This window comes from Trachurus japonicus, chromosome 13 (genome assembly GCF_045865225.1).
Source record: "Trachurus japonicus isolate A0001 chromosome 13, Traja_1.0".
NCBI lineage: Eukaryota > Metazoa > Chordata > Actinopteri > Carangiformes > Carangidae > Trachurus > Trachurus japonicus.
Genome location: NC_140919.1, coordinates 35921559 through 35932836, shown reverse-complemented (window position 1 = coordinate 35932836; position 11278 = coordinate 35921559). Strand labels below are relative to the sequence as shown.

General features: G+C 39.5%; 2 protein-coding genes across 2 annotated transcripts; both read left to right on the top strand.

Moving 5' to 3' along the window:
- Window positions 1–267: 267 nt before the first annotated feature.
- On the top strand, window positions 268–4829 carry LOC146976447 (extracellular calcium-sensing receptor-like). The gene is made up of 9 exons (XM_085796295.1): window positions 268–502; window positions 749–1043; window positions 1276–1362; window positions 1566–1835; window positions 2120–2326; window positions 2407–2682; window positions 3037–3264; window positions 3374–3497; window positions 3925–4829. The coding sequence occupies exons 1-9, from the start codon at window positions 288–290 to the stop codon at window positions 4827–4829; spliced, it is 2607 nt and encodes an 868-aa protein (XP_085652421.1). The 5' UTR covers window positions 268–287.
- A 4236-nt stretch (window positions 4830–9065) lies between these two features.
- Window positions 9066–11278, top strand: LOC146976446 (extracellular calcium-sensing receptor-like). Its single transcript, XM_085796292.1, has 5 exons — window positions 9066–9278; window positions 9354–9629; window positions 9777–10004; window positions 10106–10229; window positions 10337–11278. The coding sequence occupies exons 1-5, from the start codon at window positions 9105–9107 to the stop codon at window positions 11245–11247; spliced, it is 1713 nt and encodes a 570-aa protein (XP_085652418.1). The 5' UTR covers window positions 9066–9104; the 3' UTR covers window positions 11248–11278.

The following is an 11278-nucleotide window of genomic DNA, read 5'->3' as shown; positions in this document are numbered from 1 at the left end:
ATGTCTATTTGAGATGACATTCAAAACATCCAGTGCAGACATATTTTGACTGTCATGCAATTGTCAGTAGTTGAAAACGTTGCCAACACAATTTTGGAAAGATGTTAACATTAATTCTACCTCAGTACAAAGTGATTTTTGATTAAATGCATTTTAGGCCCTGCCCATACTTCTTCTTATGCCCTGGTGGGTGGTGTGGAAGATAAATAATACTGCAAGTCAATAAAATAGGGTGACACAGTGATAAAATGTGAAGACTGCATGAAAGGCAACCAGAGGAGAGTCACATGGACATGTTGCTCATGTTGTTGTATTCCTACTTTTCCTCTGCTTTGTCCTCTCCTCTTTATTCCTCCTCTTGTCAATTACGGGGACAGTTTCACCTAAATGGGATGCACAAGGCTGGAGATGTGGTTCTGGGTGGCCTTTTTCAAATCCACTTTTTTTCTACATATTCTGAACTGTCTTTTACCTCAGAGCCTCAGCAGCCTACCTGCCATGGGTGAGTCTGTCAGGGAAGCCGATCTGATATGACTGTGGTAGAACTGGATGTTGTGTTCATACCATTTTATATGTACTACACTTATCCTCTCTTTTTCTTTTTTTCACTGAATGTTATTATTATTGTTGTTGCAAGTGATCAATGTTTTTGAAAATCTATAGATGTGCAACATGTACAATATATATTTTAACAGATACATGATTATGTATTTGTGTTCAGGAGTAACAGTGATGTTTTATATGTTAGTTTTGATATTCTAGGATTCAGACAGGTCCAGGCCATGGCTTTTGCTATTGATGAGATCAATAGAAACTCCAAACTGCTACCTAATGTGACTCTGGGATACAGTTTGTATGACAACTGCCTCCAACTAGGAATTGGGTTTCGTGGAGCATTGTCATTAGCCAGTGGTCAAGAGGAGAGGATTACTTTACATGAGACCTGTGTAGGAACCCCTCCTGTCCTTGGGATTGTGGGTGATTCTTCCTCTACACGTTCTATTGCAATCTCCACAGTCTTAGGTTTGTACAGAGTGCCCTTGGTAAGTTTCTCTGCTTCACCATTTATCAACTGTTAATAATGGATAATTAATTAATGGATCATTTTGGTTTCTATTTGTTTTTTTTTACCTTAAGACATTTGTTGTAATTAAAATATAATCTGATCTGTAAAAACAACAATAACAACAATGATGTTTATTACTAGTTTGTAATTCCAAAGAGTTGGTTTAGGCTATGAACAGTTTGTGGATGTGTAGTCTGTGTTTTTTGCAGGTGAGTTATTTTGCCACATGTTCCTGTTTGAGTGATCGGCAAAAGTTTCCATCCTTCTTTAGGACGATCCCAAGTGATGCTTTCCAGGTAAAAATCTGTTACCAATGTAAAAATAAATACATGATGCATGTAGCATTAAATAATTGTCAAGAAATTTATTTGTTTTGTTTATTCCTCGTATTATCCCTCTCATCGATGTTGTTATATGACACTGTGAGTGGAACCTGTTTAACAACATTTCCAGTGAAACATTTTTCCAGCCTGTGCACTAATCCTCTATGCATTTTTAGGTGCGTGCTATGATTCAGATTTTAAAACGCTTCGGCTGGACTTGGGCAGGTCTGCTGATCAGTGATGATGATTATGGACTTGGTGCTGCACAATCGTTCCACTCCGACCTGGGTTCATCAGGTGGAGGATGTGTGGCCTACACAGAGATTTTACCCTGGGGTGACAACCCAGCTGAACTAAGGAGGATTGTGAATTTGATGAAGAAATCCACAGCTCGTGTGGTCATTGTGTTTGCACATGAGAGTCACATGATTGATCTCATGAAAGAGGTTGGACGTGATTGCAACTGAATATAATTGTGTGACTTTGGTTTCAAGTTTTATTCAGTATTAATTAACAATAATATTTTGCCTCATAACAAATAGTAATTCATCTAAGTAGTAATAATAATTATACCACGACCTCCAATTATGATGATATGCATCAGTTTGCTATCTGGAAAAAGAGGGTTAAGTCTGAATAAGTAAAACACTGTATAACTCAGATTAGTTAATCCTTTAGTGGCATGTCAGTAATGATTTTTATGTAATGCATATCCTACTGTAATGTACAGGTTGTGAGGCAGAATGTGACAGGCCTGCAGTGGATGGCCAGTGAAGCCTGGACATCAGCTGCTGTTCTCCAGACTCCTCGCCTCATGCCGTACCTGGGTGGAACACTGGGTATTGCCATCCGTCGAGGAGAAATACCAGGACTCAGGGAATTCATGTCACAGATTCATCCTGATCTATACCACAATAAGAGCCAAGGAAATAACGTGGTGAGAGTTTAAACTTATAAGCTGATATCATATTTACAAGAATAATATATTGTCATTATTTGTTTTTGAATTTGTTTTAGGTCAACCAGTTTTGGGAATACACATTTCAGTGTAGATTTGCACCAACTCCAGCAGGCTGGGTAGAAGCTGGAGGAGCATTATGCACTGGACAGGAAGATCTAGAGAGTGTGGAGACTGAGTACTTTGACATTTCAAACCTCAGGTCAGAGTACAATGTGTATAAGGCTGTGTACGCCCTGGCATATGCTCTTGATGACATGCTGCAGTGTGAGCCAGGGAGAGGGCCTTTCAGCGGGAACAGCTGTGGTAATTTACAGCGACTGGAGCCATGGCAGGTGAGAGATCAGTTTAGATTTTTCCTTTTTATATTATAAATCCTGTGTTAACATATTTCTTGTGAAGTAACACAAGCAATGATATTATCAAGTGTAAAAAACAAGACAGATTTCAATCACTGCTGAGTGATAGCTGATGTGATCATGTCAGAGAGAAGAATTATAATCTCTTAGTTATATGGTACATGGTCATCTGATGTTAATTTATAGAAAATTATTCAATCAGAAGTGTAGTATGTTTGACTGTGGTACATTTGATCCTGCTGTGTTTACCATGGTCAATAATCATATTACTTTTGTATTTCTCCATCCACCCTTTGTTTTTTCCTCTATCCCTTATTTTGATTTCCATAGCTTGTATATTACATGGAAAAGGTCAACTTCACCACATCATTTGGTGATGAAGTATCATTTGATGAAAATGGTGATGTCTTGCCAATCTATGACATCATGAACTGGCGGTGGCTCCCTGATGAAAGAACTGAAGTTCAGAATGTGGGGGTTGTTAAAAAGTCTCCATACAAAGGTGAAGTGCTCACACTTGATGAAGACAAAATCTTCTGGAACTTCGAATCCAAAGAGGTTAACTCTGATTTTTTTTTTTACAGCTATTATTTTTGGGGTCATGAGTAACTCATTCTAGCAGTGCATATTAATGTAGAATAACAGATAGTTATTATTCTCCCTACAGCCACCCCGATCAGTGTGCAGTGAGAGCTGTCCTCCAGGTACCCGCATGGCCAGAAAGAAAGGGGAACCTGTCTGCTGTTTTGACTGCATCCCTTGTTCTGAGGGAAAGATCAGCAATATGACTGGTGGGTGTTCAGTTTTAAACACTGCATTTTGAAAACAATGTATAATACATTATTTACCACCTTGATTTCTACAATGTAATACAACCATACTCTACCAGCAAATACACAGTGTGGGACATAGTGCCTAAACATAAGCATAAAATGTTTTTTTTTTTTTTTTAAGTGTTGCTGTTGCTATGAATGGATATTACACTGCAAATATGGATAGTTGGACAGTAGACAGTAGTCTATTAACATCTCACTGATATGTTTAGTATTGATATCTGTTCACTACTGGTGACTTGTCATATATGTAAACTAAAAACTACATTAATACAAAACAGAATCCATTACATTTCCTTTGAAATACACTTCCACCTAGTATAAATGGGAAACATGTAGGCCTATTGATTAGAAAAGTATCACAACACTTTCCCATTTTTCACAGACTCCATGGAGTGCACCAGTTGTTCAGAAGATTTCTGGTCCAGTCCCCAGCGTGACCACTGTGTTCCCAAGAAGATAGAGTTTCTCTCCTACCATGAGCCTCTGGGAATCTGCTTGGCAGCCATTTCACTGCTGGGTGCATTTATCTGTGCTGTTGTCCTGGGCATCTTCATCTATCATCGCCAAACACCTATAGTTCGTGCCAACAATTCTGAACTCAGTTTCCAGCTGTTGTTCTCACTTAAACTATGTTTCCTTTGTTCACTACTGTTTATTGGTCGACCCAGACTGTGGACATGTCAGCTGAGACATGCAGCATTTGGTATCAGCTTTGTTCTTTGTGTCTCGTGCATCCTGGTTAAAACCATGGTGGTTCTGGCTGTGTTCAAGGCCTCCAAACCAGGAGGAGAAGCCAGTTTAAAGTGGTTTGGTGCTGTGCAGCAGAGAGGGACAGTTCTGGTTCTTACTTCTGTTCAAGCAGCAATTTGTACTGCCTGGCTTGTCTCTGCATCACCAGCACCTTATAAGAACACACAATACCACAATGACAAGATAGTTTACGAGTGTGTGGTTGGCTCCACCATTGGTTTTGCAGTGTTACTTGGTTATATTGGTTTACTGGCTATCCTTAGCTTCTTGCTAGCTTTCCTGGCAAGGAATCTTCCAGATAGTTTCAATGAGGCCAAACTCATCACTTTCAGCATGTTGATCTTCTGTGCTGTGTGGGTGGCCTTTGTTCCCGCCTATATTAGCTCCCCAGGTAAATATGCAGATGCAGTGGAGGTATTTGCCATCCTGGCCTCCAGTTTTGGCCTCTTGTTGGCGCTGTTTGGACCCAAATGTTACATAATCCTGCTGAGACCAGAGAGAAACACAAAGAAAGCCATCATGGGTCGCCCACAGTAAGTCATAAAAATTGCACTTCATTTCTCTAACCTCAAAACACATGCAGAAGAATATGTTAATAGCAATTGTAAGAATTGTTTTGTATTGTATGTATTCTAGAAACAAGGGCCTATGCCAAATAAATACATTCAGATATGAACTATTTCACTGGCTGGATCACTTGTGTGAAAAGACATAGCACAGTTATTCTTTCCATGGTGCAGTTAAAATACATGAATTTATTCTTCAAATGCTTTTGTGGGCTGTGTGAATTGAGTTTGTTTAATTTTGACCTATGGAGTTGATGGTGGCTTAAAAATCTATGCACCAGTCTATATTTTTTCCAAATCAGAAGACCTCTTCTGAGCTCCTGAGATTCAGAACATCATCATATGCACTGACAAGCACCAAGCAGATGACAGATGGCAAAATATATTATGCTGCTACCATCTAGTGGACAAATCTGAGACGGTAAAGTCACTAAGTGACCATTCTGATATATGTATCCTATGTAATAAACTGCACAGCTGAAGAGAAAAAGCTGAACACTGATATTTTCTAACAAGTAAGTAGGTGTTTTTTTCCAGTTGGTAAAAGAATGCACACCTTCATTTAAAACAAAATGGAAGTCCACTTTATATGACTTGAGAAAAAAGGCAAACTGAAGTTGAGACACATATGTCTGTGATGCAGATTTTCGTAAATCTCATCATCATGGTCATCATATACTCTCTTTTTTTTCTTTTCTTTTTTCATAAGAAAGGATGCCAAAATGGCCCAGGACAGACATTAAAGTTGATAAATTAATTATGACTCTCAGTACAAATCAATTCCTAAAGGAAAAAGCATTTTAGGCCCAGCCCATACTTCTAATTTTTCCTTGATGGGTGGTGTAGAGGATGAGGAAAATTAAACAATAGTGTAAGTCAATAAAAGGGCATGTGACATTGATAAGTGTGATGCCTGCACCTATAAGGTGTAAACCAGAGGAAAGTCATGCAGTCTTGTTTAGATGCCAACTTATTCTTGCTTGTATTGTTTTATTTCTATGTTTCCTCTGCTGTATCTTTCTCTCCTTATTCCTCCTCTTGTCAATTACAAGGACAGTTTCATCTAAATGGAATGCAAAAGGCTGGAGATTTGATTCTAGGCGGCCTTTTTGAAATTCACTTTTTTTCTACTTATTCTGACTTGTCTTTTACCTCTGAGCCGCAACAGCCAACTTGCCATGGGTGAGTCTGTTAAGGAAGTAGTAAAAAGCTAAAACGCATTATCTAATATCATTGTGAAAGAGATACATAATGTATTTGTGACATTTCCCCATATTACTTTAGCAGTCGGTCTTTTCACCAAATCCAATGTTGCGCAACGTTTATATATATGCTGTTCATCTGTGTTGTATTTTTCAGAAGTAAACAATGATATTTTATATGTTAGTTTTGATATTCTAGGATTCAGACAGGCCCAGGCCATGGCTTTTGCTATTGATGAGATCAATAGAAACTCCAAACTGCTACCTAATGTGACTCTGGGATACAGTTTGTATGACAATTGCGTCCAACTAGGAATTGGGTTTCGTGCAGCATTGTCATTAGCCAGTGGTCAAGAGGAGAGAGTTACACTATATGAGACCTGTGAAGGAACCCCTCCTGTCCTCGGGATTGTAGGTGATTCTTCCTCTACACGCTCTATTGCAATCTCCAATGTCTTAGGTTTGTACAGAGTGCCTATGGTAAGTTCTTCTGTCTTACCATCTCATCATTAACCCATTTAATCCCAAATTTTTCCCAGACATGAAAATATCCAAACCATGTGCCATTAGCAACTCTTTGAAATAATCAATCATTATTTTTTTTAATTTTCATGGAAAAATAGGAGAAAAAGTGTGTTTTATAGTCGGTCACAATTGTGACCGGTGGGATAATATGTATACTAATTTTACATATCCATCATAGCTATCAAATTGCTTATATTCCAGCCCAATTTTAACTGGGCTGTACTACAGAACTCTTTTTTTACTGTTACCAGTGCCAGCATACATAACAGATGCTTGTGTGCTTTATCACATGTTAGTGTGGCTATTTTACATATCAAAAACATGTAGAACGACTAAAAGCAAAAACGAAAAGACGCCTATCAACATTGCCATTGTCACTTTTGTGAAAAATTTAAGACATGCATATTGTAACTTTGTTATTGGATTTACAGTGTGTTACAGTTAGTGCAATATTGCTTTAGTGTACTTTTCATTTCACCATTGTAAATGTACATTTTTAGTGCAATATTGACTTATTGACCTAGGGGTCACTCAGAATAACCTGCATAACCTCAGTCTTACTTTTGTTCAGGTTCAAATGTAATTTCAAAAGACATAAAACCAACATGACTACAAAATACACATTTTAACAAATTTGATGCAAGTTTTTAAAATAGTTTTTTAAGAAAATCCATGAATTGCTCATCTTGCCAACCCTTATTTGTCACTGACCCATGTATGAGACCTCCTTCCTACAACATCTCTGTAGAAGAGGTGGCTGCTTATGAGTGCATTGAGGGACCATGTAAAGGTGGGCCCCCACCACTTCTTGGACCTGATTAAGATATGACACCTTATAAAGTTTGTTTGAATGTTTAGATTTTATTTTTGACCACCTGCAACCTGCACCTGCTGCTTGGTTGGAACAGAAACCTGCAGCCGCGCGGCCCTTTGTGGGAAGGTTTGCCCATAGCTGCTCATGTGGGTATAGGGATTTGCCTCTTCACCAACAGTGGGTGGAAGTGGGGTGGTGAGAGGGAAGTTATCATCCCTAATAACATTGTTTCTTACATAATCTTTTTGCCTAACTTTCATTCAACAGCCTGGCTGGCAATTGGCCAGTCTCGCCCTTATAGTCCATATCACAGTCACTGGGGACAACATCTATTTCACTTTGAGAGATAGGTTAACTGAAATGCTTTAGGGTCTGTAAGGTCCAACATATACTGTGTTTGATTCAAATTTAAATAATAATAATAAAAAAAGAAAGTTTTTAAAAAGTAGAAAGTTAGCTACTTACACTGTGTTATCCCACCGGTCACTATTGTTGCCGTCAACAATTTTACTCATGCTGTGACCACACTAAACACAGTTGAGTGATTGTAGATGCATATATCAATACTAGACACCTTAAAGATGATGTGTGCCAAAAATCTTTCTCTTATCTTTATGTCAACCTTCTTTACTGACCTTCTTTGTTGAGGCTTTGATGCAGCCATCTTCCTCGGATGGTGCAACCAGGAAGTAATCAGCTCTGATCATGTGACAATTTACACTAAACATGTGAAACTGCACATATGTGATCAGAAGGGTTTCTTGCTTCAGTATTTTTTGGAAATATGTTAATACTCCATTTACTAACATTTTTAGGGCCTTTCAACTGGAAATATTTTTTACGGTCACTTTTGTGACCGATGGGATTAAATGGGTTAATTTGTATAATTGTGATTTAATTTCAATTTTAATCAACTGTAAACATGGAGAAGTCTACCTTATAGGCATAGTACAGTTTTAGGATGTATAGTTTGTGTTTTTTGCAGGTGAGTTATTTTGCCACATGTTCCTGTCTGAGTGACCGTCAAAAGTTTCCATCCTTCTTTAGGACGATCCCAAGTGATGCTTTCCAGGTAAAAAATCTGTGTATACTAGAAAATTTCAATTGTGTGTCTCCAGCAGCATTTTTGTTTCATTGATGAAGTTGTGTTGTGTCAGATAACAACACTTTAAGGCCATAATTGGTCCACAGTGAAACTTCCAGCCTGTGCACTAATCCTCCCTCTGTGTATTTTTAGGTGCGTGCTATGATTCAGATTCTCAAACGCTTCGGCTGGACTTGGGCAGGTCTGCTGATCAGTGATGATGATTATGGTCTCCATGCTGCCCGATCTTTCCACTCTGACCTGGGTCCCTCTGGTGGAGGTTGTCTGGCCTACACAGAGATTTTACCCTGGGGTGACAACCCAGCTGAACTAAGGAGGATTGTGAATTTGATGAAGAAATCCACAGCTCGTGTGGTCATTGTGTTTGCACATGAGAGCCACATGATTGATCTCATGAAGGAGGTTGGACTTAAAATACAACTTCATTACAATTTAACACATGGAATAATGTTTTTGATGCCAAACTGTTAGAGTTATGTGTCAAAAACTTGTATGTCTGTATCAAAAAGATTGATTCAAATAAGTTATACTTATGACTGTTGAATATATCACTTGTGCATTGTACAGGTGGTGAGGCAGAATGTGACAGGCCTGCAGTGGATGGCCAGTGAAGCCTGGACAGCAGCTGCTGTTCTCCAGACTCCTCGCCTCATGCCGTACCTGGGTGGAACACTGGGTATTGCCATCCGTCGAGGAGAAATACCAGGACTCAGGGAATTCCTCTTACAAATACGTCCTGACTTACATCACAACAACAGCTATGGAAATTATATGGTGAGATTTTAAACCTTGCTGGTATTTAAGGTTTGTAAGGGTAAATTGTTGTAATTGTGCCTTTGAATGTTTCAGGTGAATCAGTTTTGGGAATACACATTTCAGTGTAGATTTGCACCACCTCCAGCAGTCTGGGTAGAAGCTGGAGGAGCATTATGCACTGGGCAGGAAGATCTAGAGAGTGTGGCGACTGAGTTCTTGGACATTTTAAATCTTAGACCAGAGTACAATGTGTATAAGGCTGTGTACGCCCTGGCATATGCTCTTGATGAAATGATCTGGTGTGAACCGGGGAGAGGGCCTTTCAGTGGGAACAGCTGTGCTAATTTAAAAAGACTTCAGTCATGGCAGGTGAGATATTGCTCCACCAGTTTATCACCATATTGTGGAGCTGAATTATTTTCTACTGAGTGACAACAACAAACACACACAAAGCATGTGGCCTATTTCTCTTAATATATTCCCTTGTTTCCTCTTCTGATATTCTCATTTTCATAGCTCGTATACTACTTGGAAAAGGTCAACTTCACCACACCTTTTGGTGATCAAGTATCATTTGATGAGAATGGTGATGCCTTACCAATCTATGACATCATGAACTGGCAGTGGCTCCCTGATGGAAGAATTAAAGTTCAAAATGTGGGAGATGTTAAGAAATCAGCCTTCAAAGGTGAAGAGCTCATACTTGATGAGGATAAAATCTACTGGAACTTTGAATCAAAAGAGGTCAATACTCAAACTGCTTTCTTTTGTGCAAATGGATAACATTATTTATAGCAGTATAAAGGACTGACAAGAATAACAGCTGTTTATTTCTCTCCCTACAGCCTCCTCAGTCAGTGTGCAGTGAGAGCTGTCCTCCAGGTACTCGCATGGCCAGAAAGAAGGGGCGACCTGAATGTTGTTTTGACTGCATCCCTTGTTCTGAGGGAGAGATCAGCAATAAGACTGGTGGTTGATCAGTTTTAAACTTTGCAGCTTGGATAATATATGAATAAATGTACTGCATAAACTGTGAAGAATGCATGTCTGACGTAACACCTTCACTTTTTTCACAGACTCCATGGAGTGTACCAGTTGTCCAGAGGATTTCTGGTCCAGCCCCCAGCGTGACCACTGTGTTCCTAAGAAAACAGAGTTCCTCTCCTACCATGAGCCTTTGGGAATCTGTTTGACAACCGCCTCACTGCTGGGCACATTTATGTGTGCTGTCGTCCTGTGCATCTTCATCTATCATCGAAAAACACCTATAGTTCGTGCCAACAATTCTGAACTCAGTTTCCAGCTGTTGTTCTCACTGAAACTATGTTTCCTGTGTTCACTGCTGTTCATTGGTCAACCCAGACTGTGGACATGTCAGCTGAGACATGCAGCTTTTGGTATCAGCTTTGTTCTTTGTGTCTCGTGCATCCTGGTTAAAACCATGGTGGTTCTGGCAGTGTTCAAGGCCTCCAAACCCGGAGGAGAAGCCAGTTTAAAGTGGTTTGGTGCTGTGCAGCAGAGAGGGACAGTACTGGTTCTTACTTCTGTTCAAGCCACGATCTGTACTGCCTGGCTTGTCTCTGCCTCACCAGTGCCTCATAAAAACACCCAATACCACAATGACAAGATAGTTTATGAATGTGTGGTTGGATCCATAATTGGTTTTGCAGTGTTACTTGGTTATATTGGTTTACTGGCTATTCTTAGCTTCTTGTTAGCTTTCCTGGCAAGGAATCTTCCAGATAGTTTCAATGAGGCCAAACTCATCACTTTCAGCATGTTGATCTTCTGTGCTGTGTGGGTGGCCTTTATTCCTGCCTATATTAGCTCCCCAGGAAAATATGCAGATGCAGTGGAGGTATTTGCCATCCTGGCCTCTAGTTTTGGCCTCTTGTTGGCGCTGTTTGGACCCAAATGTTACATAATCCTGCTTAGACCAGAGAGAAACACAAAGAAAGCTATCATGGGTCGAGGAACTGCATCATAAAAACTGTACTCAATGTCACAAACCAGAAAGA

What these genes read in the sequence shown, in the direction of transcription:
- LOC146976447 (XM_085796295.1), top strand. Translation starts at nt 288, where the DNA reads ATGGACATGTTGCTCATGTTGTTGTATTCCTACTTTTCCTCTGCTTTG. An exon ending in TCCCAAGTGATGCTTTCCAG is followed by an intron (nt 1,363 to 1,565) that starts GTAAAAATCTGT and finishes ATGCATTTTTAG; the next exon opens with GTGCGTGCTATGATTCAGAT. An exon ending in GGAACTTCGAATCCAAAGAG is followed by an intron (nt 3,265 to 3,373) that starts GTTAACTCTGAT and finishes TTCTCCCTACAG; the next exon opens with CCACCCCGATCAGTGTGCAG.
- LOC146976446 (XM_085796292.1), top strand. Translation starts at nt 9,105, where the DNA reads ATGGCCAGTGAAGCCTGGACAGCAGCTGCTGTTCTCCAGACTCCTCGC. An exon ending in GGAACTTTGAATCAAAAGAG is followed by an intron (nt 10,005 to 10,105) that starts GTCAATACTCAA and finishes CTCTCCCTACAG; the next exon opens with CCTCCTCAGTCAGTGTGCAG. An exon ending in AGAGATCAGCAATAAGACTG is followed by an intron (nt 10,230 to 10,336) that starts GTGGTTGATCAG and finishes CTTTTTTCACAG; the next exon opens with ACTCCATGGAGTGTACCAGT.